The sequence below is a fragment of the Lithobates pipiens genome, unplaced genomic scaffold (assembly GCF_037356315.1).
Source record: "Lithobates pipiens isolate NorthernLeopardFrog02 unplaced genomic scaffold, aLitPip1_a1.2 Scaffold_22, whole genome shotgun sequence".
Classification (NCBI taxonomy): domain Eukaryota; kingdom Metazoa; phylum Chordata; class Amphibia; order Anura; family Ranidae; genus Lithobates; species Lithobates pipiens.
In genome coordinates, this window is record NW_027507784.1 from 52,852,046 (window position 1) to 52,879,575 (window position 27,530).

At 41.1% G+C, this 27,530-nt stretch overlaps 1 protein-coding gene across 5 annotated transcripts in view; it reads right to left on the bottom strand.

Moving 5' to 3' along the window:
* SLC4A10 (solute carrier family 4 member 10) overlaps nucleotides 1–27,530 on the bottom strand; it is a 381,585-nt gene that overhangs the window by 102,566 nt on the left and 251,489 nt on the right. For 4 of the 5 annotated variants that reach the window (XM_077447587.1, XM_077447583.1, XM_077447586.1 and 1 more), the window contains exon 7: nucleotides 4,166–4,257. In XM_077447587.1, coding sequence (XP_077303713.1) covers nucleotides 4,166–4,257 — 92 coding nt within the window. The remainder of the gene's footprint in view (nucleotides 1–4,165; nucleotides 4,258–27,530) is intronic. The other variant, XM_077447585.1, reaches the window with a different exon arrangement.

Genomic DNA, 27,530 nt, shown 5'->3' on the forward strand with positions numbered 1-27,530 from the left:
GATTCCCACGGGAGTCTATGCCCGGAAGTGGGTGTAAATACCTGTCTTTGACAGGTATCTCCACCCCCCCCCCCTGTAAGGTGCCAATTGTGACACCGGAGGGGGGGAGGGTTCCGATTAGCGGAGGTTCCACTTTAGGGTGGAACCCTGCTTTAAGTCTGCGGTCATATGGGAACAGAAACCGGTTTCCATGATTGTCATGGTTATGCAGTAATCTTCCTCTGTTTGCTTACCTCCCCTCATGTGTTCTGACTATGAGGCCAGTCACTTCCACCTGGTGGTTTTTATAACCTCTCCTCTAAGCATGGCTCCACCCCAGGCCCTATCAGGGAACCCTATATTAACCTGTGCACTGCAAGCCAGCGGTGCTGATCAACCATTGTGTATCCATTGTTTGTTTGGCTTCTTGTTTCCTGCTTGCCGTGTGCTCTATGTTTGACTCTGTTACTGACCTTGGCGTGTTCTCAACGATTCCTGTCTGCTTGTGACCTTGACCTTTTGGCATGTCCCCAACCATCCCTGTCTGCCTGTGACCCTGAACCTTTGGCGTGTACTCTGTTGTTCCTGTCTGCTAGTTGCCCTGACCTCTGCCTTATTCCCTTACTATCCTTGTCATCCCAGCCTGCTGCTTCCTTCTCCTGTAGTCTACTGTGAGTGTGAGCTGTCAGACCCTAGGGGCCGCAAGCTGGAGCCAGACTGCAGCGAAGTCCATCCTCACCATTGGAGGCTTTGGCGAACACCTGCTGGCTCTTAGACTCTGCACCCTGGGGAATCTATGCTCTAGCTCCTACTGGGATCTGTGTTAGTGATCCAGTAGACCTGTGTCCTGAACCTCCCTGGGTACAATCCACAGCAGTCAGTCCTAAGGTCTACTACCTAGAGGTGCACTTCCGACTCCTACGGAGTGCATCTGTCACCTGGTCTCAGGTGACCTGACAAAGATACTGCAGAAAAACACAAGGAGAGAGGCACCTCTAAGTGTAGATGTTTTGAAAACTTTAATAAAGCATACAGTTTATGCACTCACATTTAGGTAATGTATAACAAGCAAATCAGTCCCAACAAGGATGAGTCCTGGTGCCACTCCTACTTTCTGCTCCCTCAGTCTTTAGCGCTCTGGCGCTGTCTGTGTGAGTGTCCCCCATTGTGGATGGAAGGCTGGCTGCTGTGGAGGAACTCGGAACTCAGAACAAGGCGTGGAACGCAAGGCAGGGATGGCAGCATGGGATGACGTCACTCCTAATGGACGCGTTCCGTGAGCATGCATGCTGTGATATTACGGCAAACCCTGCTCCTTTCTCAATGGAAAATTAAGATACCGCCTCCCCACTAACAGGCCTGTTAGTGGGGAGGCGGTATCTGGCCTGTTAGTGGGGAGGTGGTATCTTAATTTTCCATTGAGTAAGGAGTGTGGCTTGTTGTAATATCCCAGAGCGCATGCTTAAGAAACGCGTCCATTAGAAGTGATGTCATCCCTTGCTGCCATCCCTGCTTTGTGTTCCACACCTCGTTCTGAGTTCCAAGTTCCTCCACAGTAGCCGGACTTCCATCCATAATGGGGGACACTCACACAGACAGCGTCAGAGCTCTAAAGACTGAGGGAGCAGAAAGTAGAAGCGGCACCAGGACTCATCCTTGTTGGGACCGATTTGCTTGTTATATATCACCTAAATGTGAGTGGATAAACGTGCATAAACTGTATGCTTTATTAAAGTTTAAACGTCTACACTTAGAGGTGTCTCTCTCCTTGTGTTTTTATGCATCGAGTGCAGCATACATTGCATCCAGGAAACTAGCATTTTCAGAAGGAAATTTGCAAGACTGTGTGTTTTTCTCGCTAGAAAAAGTCTGTGATATTCAAAAATGTATAGCCATCATATTTTTAAAGCATGAATGACTTCACTCACTGACTTCCTTAGCTGCAGGCACCATGAAGGAAATGATCCCTGCGCCTAAGAAAACATCCTGCTCTCAAGCACTCTGGTCTCCTCCTCCTAGGTTCATCTCCAGGACTTCTACAGAGCCTCTCCCATCCTCTGGAACTCTCAACCTCAATCTGTCCAGCTATCTTCTACCATGGCTGCCTTTAGGCCATCCCTAAAAACTCATCTTTTCAGGGAAGCCTATCACACCTCCAATTAACTGAAATGTTACCACTTCCATCAGTCCATCCCCCGCAGTTATAACCTTTTTTAGCACTTGCCGTGCCCTATTAGTTTGTAAGTTCTTATGAGCAGGGCCCTTTTAAAGTGCTGCTCAAAATGTTGGCGCTATATAAAGCCTGTATATTGATAATGATAAGTTTACAGCAGAAGTACTGCTGTCATCCAAGCTATTCTTTCAGCAACTGGACTGACCCTGTTCTCCCTCCCAAAACTCCTGTATTTGCATTAGAGATTAGAAGGCTGTGAGGCTGTTGAATCACTGCTGGGAAGGTGCATCAGAGAGAGCTGAGCTTCTCAGAGGAGGACTAAGTTTAGCACTTCTTATGTGGACTTTGTAGATGAATTGATTCATATTGGATTTTTTTTTACTAAAGGTAAATAGTCTGTGCACTGCAATTGCACCCACAAGTGCACTTTAAGTGCACTGCAACTGCAGTTGCTCTAGTTCTGAAGAGAACATGCAAGGAAAATAAAAAAAAATGCATTTTTGCTTGCACATGATTAGATGATAAAAAATCAGCAGAGCTTCCCCTCAGATCTAGAGCAACTGCACTTGCATTGCACTTGAAGTGCACTTCCAAGTACACAGTATATTTGTCTTTAGTAAATCAACCCCAGTGTCTGCAGCTACAGCTGTCAGTGAAAACATATTTTAACATGCATGTACTGCTTTTAAAAAATGTATAAGTATTTAAATGCGTATATCCTACTCATACATTTACTTTTGCTTATTAATTGAAAAGTAAAAGGGACACCTAATTCCATCTCCCTAGCAGCATATACATGTAATTTCTTGCTCCTAAACCAATCCCTTCAGCCACTGGGATAAGAAGGAAAAACCTGTATAAGTTCCAGAATGACTTGTCAGAGCATACATAATGGAATGGAATTCTTATTCAGACCCATGTGGCACTGCTGAACAAATCACAAGGCACCCAGAGCAGTCACATTGGAGAGAGATGTGAGTCACATGCTCAGTGTACATGAAAGCCTTGAGTATTCACTTCGCTCACAGCAGCATGCCCAATGGAAATGCTCTTTTTTATGAATTTAAGAAGACTGAATTAAAGAAATGATGTCAGAAAGCAGAATAACAGAACACAGACAAGAGATACTCATCAAGGAGTTTTTACTCTGGGCCCATGGTTACATCAATAATAGATAAAATGGGACGGAAGTACAGACTGTTTGTTTTGAAAAGTGAATATTCCCTTAGTTTAGTGATACAAGTAAAGCTATATATCCAACTAAGTGCAAGGGGAAAAAAACAGGGTTTTTTATTTGCACATCATCAGATGATTGAAATAACCCCCAGTGTCACCTTAAACACTTAGCTAATAACCTCTACTCTACGTTGGTAAATCTTCCCCTTGAGTTCTCTGCTTCATCTGCTTGTAATAAGATTAAGATGGATTCTCACATTCACTAATGAATTCACCTTTTTGTTTTACATTATTGAGAATTTGGCATCAAGAAATAGGATTACATCTATTGACTTCAAAATGGCAGAGGTAAAGGTTTTTTTCCAGAAATTCCAGAAGCAAGATCTCACTGTTGGGGTCTCCAAAATGATTAGAGTTGCATTGGTGGTTTTAAATTACTACCATGCATCCAAAACTGAAAATGCTGTGGTCCAATTCTACACTGGGAACCCCCCATAATTTGGTTCAGGACAGGACTGGGACCTCAACCACATGCTTTGACTATACCTGGGGATCATTTATATTCCTAAGGCATCTAAATAATGCATACCAACTATAATCTTAACATTACATTTAGAAAGAGAATTATAAAAGAAAAATCAATTAATGATAAGAATGATGGTACACTGTGTACACTTGGTTTTGAAAAAAAAAAGTCCTAATTGAATTATTAAAACCAAGTAAATAATCCGTTTGACAAGCTATGCTTTGAACCACACTCATCTTCTTACTGGAAAAATCTTTGATTTTTATTTCATGTCTAATTATCTTTTGTTTCTTTTATTATACGGTGCTTACCTTGGTAACGTCAAGAGTGCTGTTTTCTCGACTGACATCGTTCTTATGTTCAATGCAAGAGGGAGCAGATTGCGGGGACACAAGCTGACCTGCTGAAAAATACACAATGTCATTTAAAAGTGGGAAAAATCATACACAATATAAAATAAATTTAAAAGTGACACACAGCAAAGCAAAGCAATAAATTACAGCATAAGCAGAAATGGTAATGTTGCAATAAAGGCTAGTAACCAGATTTCAGTTTACATTAGTTACATTAGTGATTCCGTTTGGCTACTTTCAGTTACTTGACTTCGAACATTTATTTTTGCCTTACTGAATAATAGTTTTAAAAAACAGAAAACTATATCTTCATAAAATTGTGTTTGTTGGACAAAGATTTTTTACTCTTAAAAAGCAGAAGCTTTCACTTAATGCAGTGATATAAGGTCTAGATTAATGTTTCAAAGGGTTTATATTTTGTTAGATCTAATTACAATTGGATTAAAATTTGTAAGAACAAAATAAGTTAAAATAGTAAAAATTCGAGCAGTCATAATATTATAAATCTAGAAAGGGCAGATTTATCATGTGGTTTTACACCATTTACAGCTGTATAAGAATTACCACTAAAATTATCCATATTAAACAGGCCCTGTTCAAATAGATACATAATAATCTATCAATATTGCATTGCTATCTCTCTGTTTTGTAGCTTATATTTTTTTAAAAATGTATTACATTGACAAACAAATCAAACACGTTTTTTAATTCACACAAAGCCTGTAGAAAAACATATAGATAAATGCTCAGCTTTGAGAACCTGTACAAAATGGAATTCATCATTTATACTTCACAGCTGAAAATATACAGTCTGTTGCATAATATGCCCATTAAACTTTCATCCACAAGGTGAAATGGGCAATATCCTTTCCATAAAGGCTTTAGAAGTCAAGACTGTTTCTTACTTTGTGTTGTATAAAAATATTATAAAAGTTTTTTTAAGAAACAATAAGTCAATAGGGTAAAAATGATCCTACAAAACGTTGTCCGCTTTAGATGTATGATGCCTTTCCATGTGTGAACTACCGATGAAGAACTTCAAGAGACAAGCTATCAAGAGATAAGATAGTGCTAGACCTCTCAGAAGAAAGTTTAGAATGGTGATGGATGCCTAACTGCTAGGGAGGCATAACCATGGGTCTTTCATTCCTGATAACAGAACATACCAGCAGGTTTGCCATGAAAGAATACATCCTTGCAAAAAATGGACGTACTGGATAAATATTGGAAGGACAAGATGCAAGGTAGGAAAAGGCTCCAATCAGGGTAAAATGGGAGATTTGAGAAAAGGTTGGGTGGAGATCAAATCTTGATCTGACAGATAATGAACCCATGGAATAAATGTGATAGCATAGGCTGTAACAGAGCACCCACATTGTTTTACTGCACATGAGCCACATGCAACTGTGTTCTAGATCTTAATCTTGGTTTCAAAATGGGTTTAATAATCAAACTGCCAGCTACCTATGACAAACATGTTTTGGCACTAAGCCAAGGAGATGAACTCATCAACTCCTGGTCTTGCAATTCCTCTGCAGAGCATTGCATTGTAATTGTGTCTGCTCCACTTTGACGTAGATGGCCTCTTTCACACCTCTTGTGAAGAAGTTGTACTCTTTGTGCAAAATCTGCATATCACTGTTCTTAAAGTGGTTGTAAACCCTTACAAACACACTTTTTGCTACAAGTAAGCCTATAATAAGGCTTACCTGTAGCTACCCTGGATATCTCCTAAACCTGAATGGTTTAGGAGATATCCTCTGTATTTGCATGTGCCGACATCATCAGCACATGCCCACTGAAGCAAACTGAAGCGTACATGCCGTTGCTTCAGTTAGACTGCGCTGTTACTGGCGGCTCCTGAGCGCATGTGCGGGAGTGATGTTATAGCGGCTCTGGCCAATCACAGCGCCAGAGCCTGTGATACCCAGAAGTAACTTCAGGAGAGATGTCGCCGGCCAGATTGGTGAATGAGGACTGCTGCAGGGGCTTTGATCTAAGGTACGTAATACATAACAAGCTAGTGTGCAATGCATACTAGCTTATTATGCCTTTATCTTGCAGGTTTTATTATTTTTTTTATTTTTTTGGGTTTACAACCACTTTAACAAAATCTCCTATCACCTTCAGACTGACTTGACTGCTGAGTCCTCACCTAAACAGGGGTAAAGGCCTTCAATATTATCTTTTACCCAAATACAATACCATTGTAACATCTATACTGCAGCTATTTGATCAAAATTCACACATTCAGCCATTTAAACCAAATATTTAACATCTGTCCCAGAATTCACATCTCTTATTAAAGTGGAAGTAAACCCTCCTATCGTTTTCAGCCAAGGAAGTGGCCATCTTGGCCTCTATTTAATCTACAACTGCCATGATGCTGCACATGTGATCAGTTATGACACCAGTCACTGGATGGTTTCACAGTTTGGTTGAGAGCACAACCAATGGGAGTGTTACATTTCCGGCAAGTTCCAGAAAGGTAACTGTTTTATGGATGAGTTTACTTCTAATTTAAGTTCTTGGATAACCAACATTTGCTTTGAAACATTACATGACACCATGGTGACTGGATTAAGGTAACTGAGATACCCATGTATCTATTAATGGTGGGGTACTCTATGTTTCCAACACCCATTAGAACTGAGGAAGTTACTTGACTGAGTGTTCAAACATTTTTAACATTACAGAACAAACTGAGTTAATTGTGACTAAGTTCTACTAGGTATACCATAACCTAGATAAAGGAAAAGATTCCTAAACTAGAATTTCTGACCACTCTGGTCTCCCCACAGGGGGGAGTGACCGGATGTGGATGGGTGGGGAGGTGTGTGGAGAGTGAGAGCATGGTGTTGCTCTATCCCGTGCTGCCCGGCCTGCTTTGATGCCCTCGCTTTGATCCTACCTGGACTACCTGATGCCGCCTGAAGCCCTCAGTATATAGAGTTTATATGGTAGTATGGTTGCTGATAGGCTTCTATGCCTATCCATATATTGTCTAAATGTTTGACATTTTAACCTGAGCCGCTGTGGCTGGTACCTCCGAGCTCGAGCGTTCCTTTTTTCTCCTCTGCCTTTTCCTGCCTTGTCGGAGCACGGGGGTGGCTGTTATCTATACCGGGCTGTTTGAGCAGGAGCCGAGAGTGCCGCTGGAGATCTCGCGAGACTTCATGCGGCCCCGAGCTCCTTGTGACGCCGTAAAGTCTCTCCCCCTGCTCCGAATGAGCTTGATGTGCAGTCACGTACGGCGGGCCCGTTATCCACTATAGGCTCTGGGCAGTGGGTTGTTTGGCGGATGTATTGACGAGAGGGGACTCCTGTGTCGAGTTTCCACCCCCCCCGCCCCCCTCCTTTTTCGCTCGCTGCTCGTTACCTTTCAACCAGATTAGCTGTTAAGTGAAGCGAAACATACACTGACAGCGCTGCTTGTCCGAAAGTTTTGGAGGAGAGAGAGGAAGATCTGGAAGATCTGGACAACCTGGATATCCTGCACAGACCGGTTGAGCGCTGTATGACTACGGACCAGCACTAAGATAAGTGGCAATAAATACACAACTGCATTGACTGCCTAATACTATGGAGAAGTGAGAGGAAGTTTCTGAATACCCTGTTATTGTTCCAATGGTTCTGTGAGGCTACGTACTGGCAATTGGGATAAGTGCCTCTCTTCCTTTGGCCTTAAATTATTAACGAAGTAAACCACTGACTGTTATGCTCCACTTTGATTATATATTGTGAATATAAGCATATATACATTAGTATAAATATATCAATATACGGCAATGAGTCTTTGGCGGTGGGGCTGTCTGCGGAGGTTGGAGGCCAGCTGCTGATTAATATTGCCCCTTCTGATAAATAAATAAGGGAGTGTCATCTACATTAGGAGTGACGCCATAACATCGTGGTCCCCTTCCCCTTGAAAATTCCTTTTTTTTGACTGGTAAGGCGGGCTTATACGCGGTCATATAATCTGTTTAACCTAATTATGTCAAGAAAAAGATCCCCTGAGGTGCAAACACCCTCAGAGGGTCAACAAATCACGCGGGCTGCCAAGGACAAAAGTAATCAAATGGCCTCGGCATCGGCGGCGGCAAAACTGGAGCGCTATGCTCACTCTGGTCCAGCTTCACCCAGTAAATCAAGCCTCCAGCAGGCAAATCTACATAATAAAGACAATAAAGATATTAAAAACTCCTCGGCCGATAGAAGGAGCCAAGGCCAGTCGGTGGTTAACCCCCCCACCCCAATAGCTGCTAAATTGGGGGGCAGCAAGGGAGGGGGAAGTAAAGTAGGAATAGTGACAACAAATCCAGAAACAACCAGCTCTCATTTACTAATGACAGGTAACCTGGACGAGGAACCTACATTAAGAGACATTTTTAACGCAATTAAGGAATGCAAAGATTCGATATCAAATTTTGATGTGCAGCTAAGACATATAAAGGAGGAACTATTGACTATGAGGCAGGAACTGAATAGGACTATATTAAGAACTACTGAACTTGAGGAACGTATGAGCACAATAGAAGATGAGCTGAGACCAGTGAGGCAGGAAGTTGAAGCACTTAAGAAAATAGTCAATATACAAGCGGATAAACTCGATGAGATGGAGAACAGAAATCGAAGAAATAATATCAGAGTACTAGGCCTTCCCGAACACTGCGAGGGGACTAATTTGATTGGTTTCCTTGAGGGGTGGTTCCGAGAACTTTTTGGGACCGCAACATTTACCCCGACATTTGCAATAGAACGGGCACACCGTACCCCGGTAAAAGCTCGCCAGGTGGGGGAGCGCCCTAGGCCCATAATGCTTAAGATCCTCAATTACCAGGATAAAGTGTCCTTATTACGAGAGGCTAGAATGAGGGGAGACATCAGATATAAAGGAGCTGGGGTCTCCTTGTACCCTGATTTCTCCCCTGACCTCCAGAAAAGAAGAGCCGAATTTATACCAGTCAAACGAGAAATGGTTAAATTTAAGCTAGATTATGCGCTCCTATATCCAGCGCGTTTAAGGGTGAAGGCATTAGGGAAAATGCTCTTTTTCAATACGCCAGGAGAGGCATCCCAATGGCTAGATGAAACAAAAAAGGATCTATAGGTGCACATTGCAGGGTAGTTGGGTGGATTCCAAAGGACTTAGGGTTATATATTTTGGGGGGGTAGGTAGAAATAAGGAGTGTATTAGTTGTAAATTTGCTATATTTTGTATATTGCACAATGTAGGTGGGGGCGGGGGTTGAGCAATAAGGATGGGTTGAGGGTAATTTAGTATTTGTAGTGGGGGACAAGAGGTCCCCGTGAGTGGGGGTAGATTCTGGGTGAAAGCACCCAGTAGGATTGGTATGGGTGAGTGGTGGGAGTGTCGTGAGAAGGTCACAAATATACCCCCAGGGGGTAGCCCTATGGGGCGAGGGGGGGGGGGGATGGGGGAGGGGGTTTGGTAAAAGGGGAGGAGGGAGAGACGGGATGGGAAGGTGGGGAAAGGGAAGAGTAATAAAAATAATACAAGGATACACAAATTTTGAGAAGCACTATTATGTAAAGTATAGGACACATACCTTTTATTTTGCCACCAAAATAATACAAGGATACATAAATTTTGAGAAGCACCATTATGTAGAGCATAGGACACATACCTTTTATTTTGCTACCAAAATAATACAAAGATACACAAATTTTGAGATGCACTATTATGTAGAATATAGGATACACATGTGTAAAACTAAGGGGAAAAAGGGAGAGAGAGAATTTTTTGGTATTATCATGTTTGTATATCTCTCACCATTTTCTTTTTCTCCTTCCCTTTGCGTTTCTTGGCCTAGACCACCTAATATGCGGGTTGTTGATTGGCAGGAAAGGGATAGGGAAGGGAATTTTTTATTTATTTTTTTTTTTTTTTTTTTCTTTTCTTATTCATTATTCTTTATATGGTTTTTGAGAGTCCTGCCCAAATTGCAGATCGCTAAGTGGTGATGCAGGCGAAAAGAATTAAGATAGTATCATGGAATGTGCGGGGTCTGGGAGATCCGACCAAAAGAAAAGTGGTTTTGTCAGCTTTAGAGGGCAAAGGACCCGGAGTATTGTGTCTTCAGGAGACGCACTTAACAGGTGATACGATTCGGTGTCTGCAAGGTCGGAAATACCAGACCCAGTTCCACTCCGTATTTTCAACCTATGCAAGAGGGGTTAGCATTCTTGTCGATAGGGCGGTTCGGTTTCTTTGCCATAATAGTTGTATAGATGAAAAGGGTAGATATATTTTCTTATATTGCCAAATTGAAAATAATCCCTACGTGATAGCCAACATATATATCCCTCCTCCATTTAAATTAGAGGTTTTATATGAGTTATTATCTTTTGTAATAGATAAACCTGATATCCCTGTGATAGTAGTAGGGGATTTTAATGAAGTTTTGGATAAATCTATGGACAGGTTCCCAATCGTAAATACATCAATAGTGAAAGATTCCACGAGGCTAGCCCGCTTCCTAAGTGAGGCAGGGTTATACGATGCATGGCGCACTCGGTATCCGAGGGAGCGACAATACTCATGTTACTCAACCTCCTTCTCTACACTATCGAGACTCGATATGGCTTTGCTGAATAGTAGTGCGATGCCACGAGTGGATGAGATAGAATATGGTCCAAGAAGTATCTCGGACCACTCCCCCCTAATATTGACATTTTGCATTGGCAAGAAACAAGGTCCTAGCCAATGGAAAATCGACCCTGCTTGGCTGGAATTAATAAAAGACGCGGACCGGGTGACAACTGACTTAAAGGAGTTCATTAATATCAATGTAGGTACAGCGCCAGTAGGAGTTGTTTGGGATTCTTTAAAAGCCTTTTTAAGAGGTCTTTTTATTCAATCAACTGCTAGGAATAGGGCCGAATTGAAAAAACAGGAAGAGGAAGTTACTAAGGCGGTGCTAGAGACAGAAAGACAGTATACTGTAAACCCGAACCCTACTACCCAGAAGGTTTGGCTTGATAAACAGCAAGAATTCAAGACAATTACTAGGCGTAAGATAGAAAATAAATGTATATTGCAGAAACAAGCAAACTTTGGGGAGGGAGAGAGAGTGGGACGAATGCTGTCCCTGCTGATTAAAGCAAATACGGCCCCTCCAGCGATATTGGCGATTAGGACACCAGAGGGGGAGATTACGTCTGAAACATCCACTATTAATAATGTATTTTACCATTATTACAGTTCACTGTATAAGTCCCAAGGGGGGAGTGAAGGGGGAGCTATAGCTGCTTTTCTGGGGAATCTGAATATGCCAACAGTAACACTAGAGGATCTAGCAGTATTGGAGGCCCCGATTACTATTGAGGAACTCCAAAGTGCAGTGGCAGGGATGTCTAACTTAAAAGCACCAGGACCAGATGGTTTGCCAATCGAGGTCTACAAGAGATATGGAGGGGTCCTGCTGCCACAACTGCTGGAGACATTGAGACATTCCTTTGAGTGTGGAGCTCTGCCCTCTTCGATGTTGGAAGCCACAATAGTGGTTATTCCCAAAGAGGACAAAGACTCTATGGACCCGGCCTCATACCGCCCGATCTCGTTGTTGGGGTCGGACGTAAAAATTCTAGCGAAAGTGCTTGCAACACGCTTAAAAAGAAGTGTCCAAAAGCTCATTCATCCCGACCAGTCGGGTTTTATCCCGAATAGGTCTACTAGCGTTAACATACGTAGACTTTTTTTGAATACACAGGTTTTGGTGGACAATGGGGACTCCAGAGCAGTTTTGACCCTGGATGCAGCTAAAGCATTCGACAGTCTCGAATGGGTATACCTATTTAATGTGCTTGTTAGATTTGGGTTTGGACCAAAATTTATTAAATGGATAAAATTGTTATATACGGATCCAAGAGCGAAAATTAAAATTAATAATGAGCTTTCTGAAACATTTCTGTTGGAACGAGGCACGAGGCAGGGGTGCCCCCTCTCCCCCTTATTGTTTGTTATGGCAGTGGAGCCGCTAGCTATAGCCATTAGGGCCAGTCCTGATATACAGGGATTTAGAAGAGGACAGGTAGAGGAAAAAATGGCATTGTTTGCCGATGATATTTTACTTTTCCTAGGGGATACTCAAGCCTCACTGAAAGTGGTAATGAAGATGATCAGAGAATTTGGTTATATATCAGGATTAACCATTAATTGGGATAAATCTGCTATATTACCACTGGAAAGTGGATATATTTGTGCTCCCCAGGACATCGGGAACTTGAAACAAGTCGAGAAGTTTAAATATCTGGGGGTGTGGATTACTAGGGATGTAAATTCTTATTTAGATGATAATCTATCCCCCCTTTTAGTAAAGTTAAAACAAAAGGCTGATATTTGGAGCCGCCTCCCCCTTTCAATGGCGGGCCGCTGCAACCTGATCAAGATGGTATGGCTTCCTCAAATCTTGTATGTCCTCCATAACTCACCTCTATGGATCGGGGAAAAGTGGTTCAAGAAAATAGAAGCTTTATTTAGATCCTGTATATGGAAAAAGGGTCCATCGAGGATTAGTTTACGAACTTTGCAGCTGCCGCTGGAAGAAGGGGGGTTGGCGATTCCACATCCCAGACTTTACTACCTAGCGGCCCAATTGCAACACTTAGCTGGGGCAATAACAAAAAACGAAGCCAATCCCTGTCATAGGCTATTAATGTTAGGGTGCCCACATAACACGCTTATGGAAGCGCTTGAAGCAAACTCGTTTAATATGCGTTGTCCAACGATCACCCAGATTGCTAAAATCTGGAAAACAGCTAAGGCCTTGTTAGGATACCAACAGGTATCTGTGTTGGCCCCCCTATGGGACAATAGAAATTTAAATGAGTTATTTAAGGTGGAAAAATGTAAGGAGTGGGTAAACCAAGGGTTAGATAAACTAGCGCAAATGCTCCAAGACTCAGATATTAGATCATTCATGGATCTAAGGTCTGAATTCTCTTTATCAAATCACTCGCTTTATAAGTACTTTCAGGTCAGACACGCAATCCAGGCTCAATTTAGATCACAGGAGATACAGTTGATCGAGATCCCGGTGCTATCTCAAATTATGTCTAGAGACACGCTCAAAGGATTGATCTCATTCCTATATAACAGGTTGGGAGATAAACTACTAGACAGAAGCGGTATGATTAAAAGTAAAGGGAAATGGGAGAGAGATGTGGGTCCGTTGTCCATTCCGGAATGGGACTGGATAATGGAACAGGGAACCAAGGTCTCTATTTCTCCGGCACAGAAAGCTTCTCAACTTTTTTTTTTCCACCAGGCATATTACACGCCTAGGAAAATGTTTAAAATGGGATGGAGGGATAATGATCAGTGCCCCAGATGTGGTCGGGTTGGGGATTTCATTCATATGTTTTGGAGGTGCCCGAAACTGTTCAGATACTGGACACAAGTTATAGACCATGTGAATGAAATATTCGGGTTGACATTGGAGGCAACAGCAAGGACTTGTTTGTTGGCTATACCGGAGGGATATAAAATCCCTAAAAATATATTTGAACCAGTTACTAGATGCCTTTTCCAGGCAAGGAAATTAATTGCCCAGAATTGGCAGGCATACTCTAGTCCACTATCAGATACATGGTTGGATAATATAAGGAAAACTATAGGCAATGAAAGGGTTTTTTTTATTAAGCAGGGTAACGCCAAGAAATTTAAAAAGATATGGGGTCCCGGATTGGGAAGATTGGGGATTCCCCTATAAATTATTGTAAAAAGCGTCTCTTAGCCTATATAGTTCCTTCATTTATTTGTACTAGGCATTCTTTGCTTAGTGTGTGTCTTTTAATAGATTTGGGATTGGAGGGGGGGGGGGGGGGGAGGAGTAGGGAGAGAAAGGGAAGGAGGGAAAAAAGAAAAAGGAAAAAGAAAAAATTGTAATAGATATGAGATACCAGGATAATAGACACTGGTATGTGTGTAGCACGTAAATACTAGGGGATTTTTTTTTACTACTTTTGTACTTAAATTAAATGTTATAAAATCCTTAGGTGACTATATTAAGCTTAAAACTTATATAACTAAATATGCTACAATGATGTGGAACAGAGAATGAGACACGAGTGAGCGATAAGCTGAACCTAGTCTCTGGTATAGAAACACTGATGTGGCAAAAAAAAAAAAAAAAAAAAAAAAAAAAAAAAAAAGAATTTCTGACCACTCTAATCTGCTGGAAACCCTTATTGCAAAGGGGTATTCACTTTTCCTTTAACCTTAAAAGAAGACTTAAACTGTGCGTGGGCTGCTAACATGCTCAGTCTTCAAAAAAACGTCATAGGGGGGCAAATGTTTTGCCACTTTCAATTCCTTTTCAATTTTTACCTTCAAAACTATGGGTTATGTTTATATAAGTCCTACTTTGTGAGCAAAACCAAAGGGTCCAGATTGTACAATAGCCCAAAGAAAAAAATGTTGTGTTCTGAATGCAAGTCTTTGCGGCATATACGTTCTCTTTTGTATACTCAGCATTATGCAATGCATTGGTATCTACACTGAATATTTTAATAAACAATGAATTACATATTGTGCACCAGGCCCTAATACAACCATAGAAACAACAAATATAGCAAACACTATGACTTGGCTGATCTCCAGGTATTACAACAAGCATAATTTGGACATGTTATGTGTATGCTATTAATAATATGAAAAAAGAAAATGTGACATGTGTTAACCTGAACTCTAGATGAATATAAAACAACATCATTTATTTAGTTACATGTATTTTTATACAGAGCTAACATAAGTACCTAAATCTGTCTTGTCATCAGCCTTTCTATAATCCCCTGCACAGCAACATTCACACTGAGATGAGGAAGGTCAGCACTCTAAGTCAAAAATGATTCTCTACTGCTTTACATGGTGCTGTCAGAAACACACTTTCAGCATAGGCAAGCAGAGGGAGGACCTTATCCCTCCCTAACATGCTGCTCTTCCAATTTTTAATTACAGGCTTCAGCAGATCCTGGAACAATACTGGACCTGGCTGTTTTGCCTGTAGGGTTTGCTTGGATCGCAAGACTGGCTGAAGAGAGTGACAACCCCTTTAGCAACTAAGCCAGCTTACCTATATGCATTTCAACAAGGCATTTGGCATCTTTACCTGGAGTTTACATTTGAAAAACCAAATACCCTTTTCCACAATGTCCAACAACTGAAAATGTTGCCCACATAGCCAACCTACAGTTATAACCTTTCACAACCCTTCATACCATTCATTTTGCTGAAGCAGCTCTCAAAGTGTTGTTGAGTCTTTTAGTAAGTGGTTCTTTATGCAATGGGCTTGTTGTACAACGCCTGTGTGCATTGCAATTTTTACTGTCTGAATAAAAGTGTAGTGTGTAAAACCTGTTCTTGAGCGTCCCTGTCTCATGTATGATTTAACACTGCAAATACAAGTTAAGCCTGTCCCCCATAAAGTATGTAGACATGGTGACATATGGCAGACAGCTATGGAATTCTAGTAAACATTAACTTAGGAGCAGGTTGTTTTTTTTTTTTTAATAAAGACAGAATTGGCTAGATTATTATTATTATTTATATTATTATTATCTTTACCAATAATAATGATTACAAGTGCTTGACTTAACTACATTCCAGATTCAATCTATGACTTCCATATTCAAGGGATGATACTGGATATAGCACAGACTTTCAACAATTTAGTGTATCATACCCATAATTAAAAGACTATTACAGCTAAGCCATTGAATAATCAATAGCTTTATCTCTGACAGACACAGTCTTTTAATAATGGTCTATTTGACTTGAATAAAAACCAATCTGCTCCTGGACAATGTTGTATTGATTCTGTTAGTGACATGCAATAACCTAACATACACTAATAGTAAGCTAATACACACACACATAGAGAAACAAGAATCTAGAGTCCAAGCTCTTATTTTTTACACTACCTCAAAAACTTCAACGAACTTTAACAGAGGCCAAGGGAGGAAGATGAGGGAGGAACAGAGATGAGATGATGAGCCTGTTAGAGACACACACAACAAAGACACAGTAAAATAAAGAAGGATAACGATGAATGACAAAACATACAGCATGAACCCATAAAGAACTGAGTAAAAAGTACCCAACGAGATTTGATCCTTATCTGATACTAGGAAGTTTGATGCATTTGATATAGTTAAATGGAGCATTTTGGAGCCCCAAAAAAGAATAGCAAAACACCTATCAGTTCCCATGTGTATCTTTTAATTTTTAGATCAGCTAGGTTTTTTGACCCTAAAGGCCAACTTTGGGCACAATTACCATAACAGGTTCACAGCGGCCAAACTTTCCTGTTCCTTAATCCCAAATGCTGTCATGCAGGCATATTTAACCTTCTAAGGTAATCATGCCCAGAGTTGGGCTTTAAAGAGAAAGGCATCAGCAAAAGAAAGTGTCACTTTAAAATAAACCCATGGCCATGATTTGGACATTCAAGTATTTGCATATTCCTAACAAGCATTAAATGAGCTTTAAAACAAACCCTTATTCATCTCTGTAGCTGCAGGTGCTGTAGCACAATTGACCCTCAAATTTCACAGCAGAAGCATTAACAAAAAGCACTGTAGCACTCTTGGCTGCTCCTAATCCCCCATCCCTTTTCCAGAGCTCCCACTCTGTGTATGCATTAGAAATTAAAATGCTGAATACCAGCTAAGTTACTTCTGAAAGGGAGAGGTGGGCTAAACTGAGCTGCTGAGAACTGTTGGGAAGTAGGAGCAGGAGAAGCTGAGGTCATCTAGACAATCACTTTAGTGTTTCTGCTGAGAATTGTGAAGAAAATAGCTCCACGGTGTGCACAGGTAAAGACATAAGCAAGGGTTTGTTTTAAAGCTACTTTACTTATTGTTGAGAATATAAATATTTAAGAGTCTATAGCCTGGTCATAATTACATTTTAATAAGATACTGGGGTCGGTTTACTAAAGGTAGAGAGCGCACAATTTGATGCAGCTGTGCATGGTAGCCAATTAGCTTCCAACTCCAGCTTGTTCAATTAGGGTTTTGACAATTAAACCTGGAAGCTTATTGGTTTCTATGTCGAGCTGCACCAGATTTTGTGCTCTCCAGGTAAATCAACTTCACTGTCACTTTTATAGATGACAGTGTCTGCATAATTCCCGTCCACACCAGCTCAATCACATCTCCCCACCTAAGTATCCACTGCTGACTGGTGTCAGAGTTTAGGGGGATCTATGATGATGTTGACTTCCCCCTTCCTGTCATGGTAGTTGGGGCAGATGGCAGCTAGGCTGGAGCATTGTATCATCGGTGAAGAACACATACTCCTCATACCATCACTGGGTATTGTGGTCTGGCTATGATGACAGAAGCAAACAAGCAGGAAAAAACTCTGGATAGCAGCACACTGGAAAAAGACTTGAAATTGCATCTTTAATTGAAACAACGTGGGTCACATCAAAACTAAATCAAAAAATCCACAGCAAAAGAATAACAGGGTACAGGAAAATGTTGACACGTTTCGCACCGTAATCAGTGCTTACTCATAGCTATGAGTAAGCCTTGAGTAAGCACTGATTATGGTGCGAAACGCGTCAACTTTCCTGTACCCTGTTATTCTTTTGCTGTGTATTTTTTTAATTTGTTTTGATGTGACCCACATTGTTTCAATTAAAGATGGGATTTCAAGTATTTTTCCAGTGTGCGGCTATCCAGAGTTTTGTCCTGCTTGTTTGCTCATGGTGTGTGTAATGGTCAGCACCTGGGGCTTATCAATAGGAGACAGAGCTTCAGTCCTCGAGGATTACTTTGGAGTGGTGGTTCATCCTTTCTATGATGACAGAAGAAGAGGCTATAGAGACACTGTAATGGTCCTTAAAATGCTGCACTAAATAGTCCTGGAGTCTACAAGCACCATAATGTTAGCAATGGCGAGTGGTCATTGGTCAGCACGTCCATGTAATACTTGCTAACCATTGGGAATCTCTCTCAAGCCTTCTTCCCTTTAATTACCCTTTAAAAGGAGATGCAATTGGATAAAGCCCCACAAAAATTATATGAAACTGAGCCTAAATTACTATAGGAAAAAAAGGGGGGGGAGTATAAACTTTTTTTCTTTTCTCCAAAACTGTCCTGCATATGAATGGTTGTGAACACAGGTTAATATCAGTGCACCTTCCATGTGTCAGTAATTGTGCATCACACAGTACAAATCTGTCTGAATCTCTACAGAGCATAATCCCGTAACAAACCTATATCCTGTTACATGTTTTTACACGCTACAAACTGCTGTTATTTAATACACTGATAAAATCCATGCAGTACTTTAACATACAGTATATCCTCAAATGTATCCAATCTGCTGATTTTGATCTAAAAATCTATCCAAGAATAAGACTCACAATCAGTGACTTTATCAAATCCAATCTATTCAATTTAGATATGCAATTATTCATTTCTCTAAGTTATGAGAACTACACCTGATTAACAAGGTCACTTTTATAACTTTGTAATAGCCCTCTGTGGTTACATAAAATAAAATAAATTGTCTTTCAAATCACCAAACAAGCACATTTACCCAAAACCTAAATTAGAACTTTAGTAGTAATAAACTTTAGAGTTCAATTCCAGGCTTGGGACTTTTCCTCTCACCTGCCAGTCTTTTAATCCCCAATATAAACAAAGAGCGGGTACACAGTATCAAGAGAGAACAGATACTGAACTGGAACTAATGCATGCATTCCTTGTGAGCTTTGAGAATTAATTGTTCCACAGTGCATCAAGCTACAATGTTTAATGCGGGCTTGTTTTTTTTTTTTTTTACTGGTTAGGAATATGCAAATATTTTAATGTCCATAGCCTGCCCACAGTTCTACTCAGTAGCACTATACCACTAATATAAGTCACGAAAACGCACACAAACAGATTATGGGTTCAATGATAATGGTACATACTGTATGACAATGATTGATATTGATTATGCAGATTTATGATTTTGTCAAATTCATCAGGGCAAATAAATTAGGCAATCACAGAAAATTTAAATAAAATTACATTTCTACTCAAAGACATCTTATTAGTAATGGAAATATATTATTTAGATAAAGGTTGTAAATATGCCTCTACAGATTAAAGGGACCTTTTCCCCAGAACATTTATTTTAACAAAAACAACCTTTAAGATAGGTGCATGAGAATTATATGTATTTTATTCATGGTAAATATATCCCCTTGTGTAGTCATCCAAAAGCCCTGAGACTGCTTCTCGGAGCTGCCATCGATGGACATGGTTTTTTGTGACACATCTTTTTACATCTTCCTGCTTATCTTTCTTTGCAGCCCTTGGCAGCCCTTGGCAGCTTGTGACTTGACATCTCACAGCCTAAAATAAGTCAGTGCTGGAAGAATTACTGCTGCCAATAACTGGATTACAGGTCTGAACAAGTAGCGGGTAGCTATAAAATGCCCACCCTGTATTAATCACAATGGCTGTTACTAAGATCAATGTCTGAATGGTGAAGTATCTCTCCAGTGGGTTGTACTAATGAATTTGCTTGGATGTAGGGATTTTGCATTTAGGAGTACTGCACTTTATTTATTTAGTATTTAGGTGTGAATCGCTATTAGGGTTTAAAAAGACACCAGTTCCCTTAAAAGAAAAAAAAAAACTCTTATGCTTTTTTACAAGTATTTAGGAGCATTTAGGGGTATTTTCTGGTACGAAACTCCTCTCAAAAATACAATTCAGAAGGTTTTTCTTCTGCATCTAATCATTGAGCTTAAAGTATGCCTCTAAACATCCTAATATGCATGGATGCATAGGGGTTGATTTACTAAAATTGGAGAGTGGAAAATCTGGTGCAGCTGTGCATGGTAGAGAATCAGCTTCTAACTTCAGCTTGTTCAGCTTTTGTTCCCTGCAAAGTAAAAGCATAACGGGCTAGTATGCATCACATACTAGCCCATTATGTGGCACTTACCTGCATACAAAGCCCACGATGTCCCCGCCGGTGGCCGCGCCATCTTCACGGTATGGGCCCTGTAGAAACGGCATGATCGTGTCCTTTCTTCAGTTCACATGCGCCGATGGTGTCAGCGCAAGCATATATGGTAAATATCTCCTAAACCGTGCAGGTTTAGGAGATATTTCCAGTACCTACAGGTAGGCTTTACCTGTAGGTAAAAGTGGTATGTAAGAGTTTACAACCACTTTAAGATTTGACAATTAAACCTGGATGTTGATTGGTTTCTATGCAGAGCTGCACCAGATTTAGCATTCTCCAGTTTTAGTAAATCAACCTTATAGAATAACATTGAGCTGCTTCTACAGGCAAAATGCAAAACTTCTGTAGAAGCAGCATTTTTTTAAGCCCATTGTGCATGGACCCTTATGCTTCGTACACACCATGAGAGTATCTGTTTTTGTTGCATGCTAATCTCATATCGAAAATTACTAAAGAAGAAGTTACTAAAGTTAAGAAAATTCTCGTATTTCAGAACTTGGGAAGTGTTGTAATGTGTTGTATTGTATTGAATTCTTAGTTTCTGAGCATGCGTGGTCTTGATCTTCCAATTTTTTTTCAGACGAATACTGTAATGATTAATGAATAAAAAAAAACATTTTCGTGCTTGTTCCTTCGCATATTTTTGGATGAACTGTCATGATCGACTCTCGAAAGCTGTGTACTCATGATCAGATTATTGCACGATCACTCAGAAAGTGAATTTTGTCATCCAATTTTCTGATTGTGTGTACTAGGCATTAGGGGTTGATTTACTAAAACTGGAGAGTGCAAAATCTGGTGCAGCTGTGCATGGCAGCCAATCAGCTTCCAACTTCAGCTTGTTTAATTAAACCTTGACAAAATAAACCTGGATTGGTTTCTATGCAGAGCTGCACCAGATTTTGCTGGTACGGCTTCTGGGAACGGGCTTGAATGAGCGGTGCTTCGGAGCATGCGTGCTCCTTCCTCAGGCTCTATAAGTGGCCATATTGCTTATGGTAGAAAATAGAGAGGAGGGTGGAGTAAGATGGGTGGGCCATGTGCAGAGGTGACGGTAGCCATGGGGACCAGTCATACGCAATAGCATGGTATGGAACTGTGTCGGAGGAGGTGACGGTAGCCATGGGGACCAGTCATACGCAATAGGATGGTGTGGGACTGCGTCGGAGTGTACCTGTGCATCATATTATCCCCCTATCTGTGTACACATAAGTTGGAACAATGGGAAATAATGTTTATATATAGTGAGATTTTAAACATGGTACCATGACAGAAAAATATGTACATGGCACATGATACAGCAATAGCAAGCATCAAAATCGCTCCTCTACAGTCCATTTCCCCTACAGACGTGGCCATTCACTTGTATTTACTTGACACTACACTAAAATTAAGATTATATGTATATAGTAAAACACATTTTTGTTTCCAATGACTGTGTTGTTTCAAGAAGTACACAGAAAAAATCCGCACAAGCAAACATTCATAAATCAAGAAAATAGTTATCAGCCTCAATGTCATACAATAGCTGCCCATTACACTCAAGAGACACTTTTTCTGTGGTGTACACATTAATCATATACAATGGTATACAACCAATTATGTTAGGGTTGAGGCGCATTATTCACTGCAAACCATAAAAAAGCACAAATGTCACAATAAGTAATATGAGAAATATGAACACAAACAAAAACAATGTCAACTACATGGTGGGGTTGATTTACTAAAACTGGAGCGCAAAATCTGGTGCAGCTGTGCATGGTAGCCAATCATATTATAAGTTCAGCCTGTTCAAATAAGCTTTGGCAATACAACCTGAAAGCTCATTGGTTTCTATGCACAGCTGCACCAGATTTTGCACTCCAATTTTAGTAAATCAACCCTGGTATTTCTCAAATTTTAGTTGACCTAAAACTACCATAACCTTCTTTAACATATCTTCACATCCCCTCTAAAAGCTGTGCCCATAAAAGGTAAGCAGAGGTCAAAGGACTAGTTGCAAGTATTGCTTGTAGTCTCCCTGTAGCTGTCTTTTTACCTTACTAATATACCATGCCTTCTGCTGCACTGTGTATCTGTATGAAGATGGCCTTCTGGGTAGAAGAGCAGAACTGTGCTTTTTGCTATCAAAGCTTGCCCCTGATGAATAGTGATATGGTAACGGATGGTGGGAGTATTGATCAAGAACCAGCAGAAGAGTTAAAGGAAGAACAGTTTTATAGAATGAATGATGTACAAGCATGGAGCTCATGGCGCTGCAGGTCCCAAAGGTCCCAAGATACAGATTCCTCTCCACCATGGAAAACAGTGAGCAGCACAGTAGTGACACCACCAAATCTCATTCCAAATCTAACGAAACTAGTAGAAAGAAGTAAAGTGCCTTAGATGATCTCATACTGTAGATCCATAGATATGAAGTCGAAAGAACAGAAAACGCATTGCTATTTTTCAGGAGGAATATATGTCAAAAGGTAGATATTTTTTAGGGTACTGCTTAGGCAAACATTTCTAGATATTCTCTATATAGTTTTATTACTTCCTAAGCTATGTGGAATTGTAACTCCCATTTTATGTGATATCCTTTTTCCCTCCTTATGGTCTTAGATATTTGATGTAGTTGGTTTTGATTTGGAACCTTATGTGTTTGACCTGTACTTTGTTCTTGTGGTGTTCTCTTTTTACTTGTATGCTATGGTTCTTTCTTGAGCGGCTCTGTCATGAGTGATGCGCAGTTTCACCGCCGCAGTTATCAATTCTGATCATGTCTTCTCTGCTTTTTTACAGGTACATGTCTATCCATCTGTACGCTCTACTCCGCTGAACTGGCATTGCTGTAATATATTTGATAAATGTCTTCTGCTGTCATATCTTTAAACTTCTATATTTAATGCTAGCTATATAACAACCACACTACAATAGCAACATTACTGGTGATTTATTCTCAACCCCATTTGGCTTGAGTGATCAAGAAAGGTAATTCGTTTTATGACCCTAGCCTGTGTCTGGTCTGGTATTGGCCATCTCCTCTCCCATATTCAGGTGTCTCAAATCTGACCCTATGATGACCAATAGAGAAATGCATGCCTGCTCAGTCTCCCTATAAATTTAAAGCAGCCTATGGGGTGGTGCAGACAGGGGCAAGGCACAGATAACATGGATCTTTCCTGAGTGGCTCTGTCACAAGTGATGCACAGTTTCACTGCTGCAGGATAACTAAAGCTGGATGAAGAAACAACAAGGACTCTGCTCCACTCTGCAAGACAGCAGGCAAACAAGCAGTTGACATTTATTTTATATCAAGTCAGATTCCCACTCTATCCACTAACATGCTCCTCATTCTCTTCCTTCTCACATCAGTGTCTTCTATCCTCAAATCATCCTTACTCTACCCCCTCCTCTCTACCCTGCAGCATGCACATACCACCCTCACTCCTACCCTCTCCCTACTACTGCACCCATCATATCCTGCATTTGCTGCAGCCACATGCTGACATAAACACCAGGGCCACTAGACACGTGCGTTCATGCACATCCCACTCCCATCTTGCCTTCCTCACCATCCTCCTTCTCCTAGTCTCAGGTGACATTTATCCTAATCCTGGTACGCTATTTTCCAACTGCAAGCCACCTATCCAATACCCCTCCTCCTCTGGCAACCACCGCAATACACTCAGTTTAATTTCTATCCCCCTGCTTCCTTAAAGCAGCCCACCTATCTCATGCACCCTTTGGAATGCCCGCTCCATCTGTAACAAGCTAACATCTGTACATGACCTCTTTAGCTCTCATGGCTTTAACATACTAGCCCTAACCAAAACCTGGCTTCAAAATTTGGACTTGGTTTCTCCTGCTGCACTCTCCCATGGTGGCCTAAGTTGGACTCACTCCCCCAGACCCAACAGACAGAAAGGAGGTGGAGTTGGATTCCTTCTATCCCCACAAAGCACCTCCCAAGTCCTTCCTATCCCTCCTAGACATGTGCATTTAGTTTCGTTCCGAATCGAAATTCGGACGAATTTTCATTATTTGGACATTCAGATGCATCCGAATTACCGAATTACAATGCTAACGAATTCAAACGAAATTTGAATCAAATTCGAAAAATGACATTTTGCGACCCGACTTTGTGGCCATGTATCTCGGGTTAGGAACCCCATAGAACTAGCACTACAACATATCCAAATTTGGGGTTTCTAGCACCAAGTGACCCCGAGTTACGGGGCCCCAAAGTCGGGTCGCAAAATGTCATTATCTGCTGCAGAAAAGTGCTTGATATTTTGCGACCCGAATTTGGGGCCCCGTAACTCGGGGTCACTTGGAGCTAGAAACCCCAAATGCTAATAGTCTGCAGGAGATCTGGTGAAAAAACGAAATGGATACTAATAGTCTGCAGGAGATCTGCAAAAAATGAAATAGATGCTAATAGTCTGCAGGATATCTTATTAAAACAAATGGTAATCTGCAAAAAAAATAAAAATTTCATTTATATTTATGGTATCAATGAAGTTGTCAGCATGCCTAATTGAATAAGTCACAGATGTCGATCGCAAGGCAAGTGCATATGCTGTATGTCATTGTCCACTTGCCAAAAGTTGTGTATTGTATTTGTCCACTTGCCACGTCACCTGCCACAAGCTGTGTATTGTCCACTTGCCACGTCACATGCCACAAGTTGTGTATTGTCCACTTGCCACGTCACCTGCCACAAGTTGTGTATTGTCCACTTGCCACCAAGCGACCCAGAATATGGGCAATATGAAAGTACTTTTCTGCAGCAGAGAATGACATTTTGCGACCCGAATTTGGGGCCACATATCTCAGGGTCACTTATAGATAGAAACACCAAATGTGGTATGCAAATACAATAGAACTAGCACTACAACATATACAAATTTGGGGTTTCTAGCACCAAGTGACCCCGAGATACATGGCTCTAAATTCGGGTCACAAAATGTCAAGCACTTTTGTGCAGCAGAGAATTACATTTTGCGACCCGAATTTGGGGCCAAATTTTTTTGTTTTTTTTAATTAACGAGGAAAGGGGGTTGGTGGGACTTTATATGAGGTACACCCATCCCTGTATTATATGTAAAAGACACTACAACATATCTAAATTTGGGGTTTCTAGCACCAAGTGACCCCGAGATACATGGCCCTAAAGTCGGGTCGCAAAATATTTTCGAATCTGGTTGAAATAGTTTCGAATGCGGTTGAAATAATTTCGAATCATGTTGAAACCATTTCGAATTTGGTAGAATTATTTTCGAATTTGGTTGAAATATTTTCGAATGTGACAGATTTTTAGAATTCGGCAGAAAACTAAACGAAATACGAAAACGAATTTAACTAATTTAACGAATATAACTAAACGAAATTAATTAATTAAAGAATTAAAACTAAACTAAACTAAACAATTTTTTTCCTTTTGCACATGTCTAATCCCTCCTTCTCTATCCTTCTCTTCTTTCGAGATGCACCATATTCATCTATTTTCTCCTATTTCTCTGAGGATTTCAGCAATTTATCAGCCTCCTGGACCGGTATCACGATTTCTTGAAGACTTTGCTGCCTCTCTACCCTACTTTCTCTCCTCTGAAATACCCATGATCATTCTTGGTGACTTCAATATTCTTGTCACTGTTAGCAGCCCAACTACAGCTAAACTTCTCGACTTAACCTCATCTTTTGACCTAACACAATGGATACATACTTTCACTTAGTTCCAATGGCAATACCCTTGACCTTGTATTCTCCCATCTCTGCAACCCTGGCAACCTCACAAATACCCCCTTTCCTCTCTCTGATCACAACCTCATTAGTTTCACTGTATCCTTGCCTCCAACCACCCATCCCTCCAAGCAGCAAACAATTACTTGTCGGAACCTTTGCCACCTTAACACTTCTCTATTCTGCTACTGGCCACTAGGGATGAGCTTCATGTTCGAGTCGAACATACGTTCAACTCGAACATCGGCTGTTCGCCGAATTCCGAACGTTATGGGCCGTTCGCGCCAAATTCGTGTGGCACTCACGGCTCACGGCCCACAATGCACTGCGCCATCGCAGTGCATTGCTGGCTCATGATTGGCCAAGCATGCACTGTGACCCCGCATGCTTGGCCAATCACAGCGCCGGCAGCGAGGAGAGCCATGATTGGCCACAGGCAGGATGCCTGTGGCCAATCATAGCTCAGGCTGTGTAGTATATGCCCCACACTATATAAGGCCGCCAGTGCAGTGGCCTTGTGTAGTGTGTTGGCGTCTGTAGCAGTTAGTGGGTGTTCTGTGTACCTTCAACACAGTATACACCAATCGTTATCGGCCGATTTTTCGTTCTTGCTCTTCTGTAGTGGTTGTTGTCTGCGTGCCCTGACCGCAGTATACACCGCTATATCCACCTATATAGCTAACTATCTTGCTCATTTTAAATAGAGCTTGCAGTCAGTGTTAGGAGATTGTGCGTGCTGTCTGCGTGCTCTGAACCCAGTATACACCGCTATATCCACCTATATAGCTAACTATCTTGCTCGTTTTAAATAGAGCTTGCAGTCAGCGTTAGGAGATTGTGCGTGCTGTCTGCGTGCTCTGAACCCAGTATTCACCGCTATATCCACCTATATAGCTAACTATCTTGCTCGTTTTAAATAGAGCTTGCAGTCAGCGTTAGGAGATTGTGTGTGCTGTCTGCGTGCTCTGAACCCAGTATACACCGCTATATCCACCTATATAGCTAACTATCTTGCTCGTTTTAAATAGAGCTTGCAGTCAGTGTTAGGAGATTGTGCGTGCTGTCTGCGTGCTCTGAACCCAGTATACACCGCTATATCCACCTATATAGCTAACTATCTTGCTTGTTTTAAATAGAGCTTGCAGTCAGTGTTAGGAGATTGTGCGTGCTGTCTGCATGCTCTGAACCCAGTATACACTGCTATATCCACCTATATAGCTAACTATCTTGCTTGTTTTAAATAGAGCTTGCAGTCAGTGTTAGGAGATTGTGCGTGCTGTCTGCGTGCTCTGAACCCAGTATACACCGCTATATCCACCTATATAGCTAACTATCTTGCTCGTTTTAAATAGAGCTTGCAGTCAGTGTTAGGAGATTGTGCGTGCTGTCTGCGTGCTCTGAACCCAGTATACACCGCTATATCCACCTATATAGCTAACTATCTTACTCATTTTAAATAGAGCTTGCAGTCAGTGGTAGGAGATTGTGCATGCTGTCTGCGTGCTCTGAACCCAGTATACACCGCTATATCCACCTATATAGCTAACTATCTTGCTCATTTTAAATAGAGCTTGCAGTCAGTGTTAGGAGATTGTGCGTGCT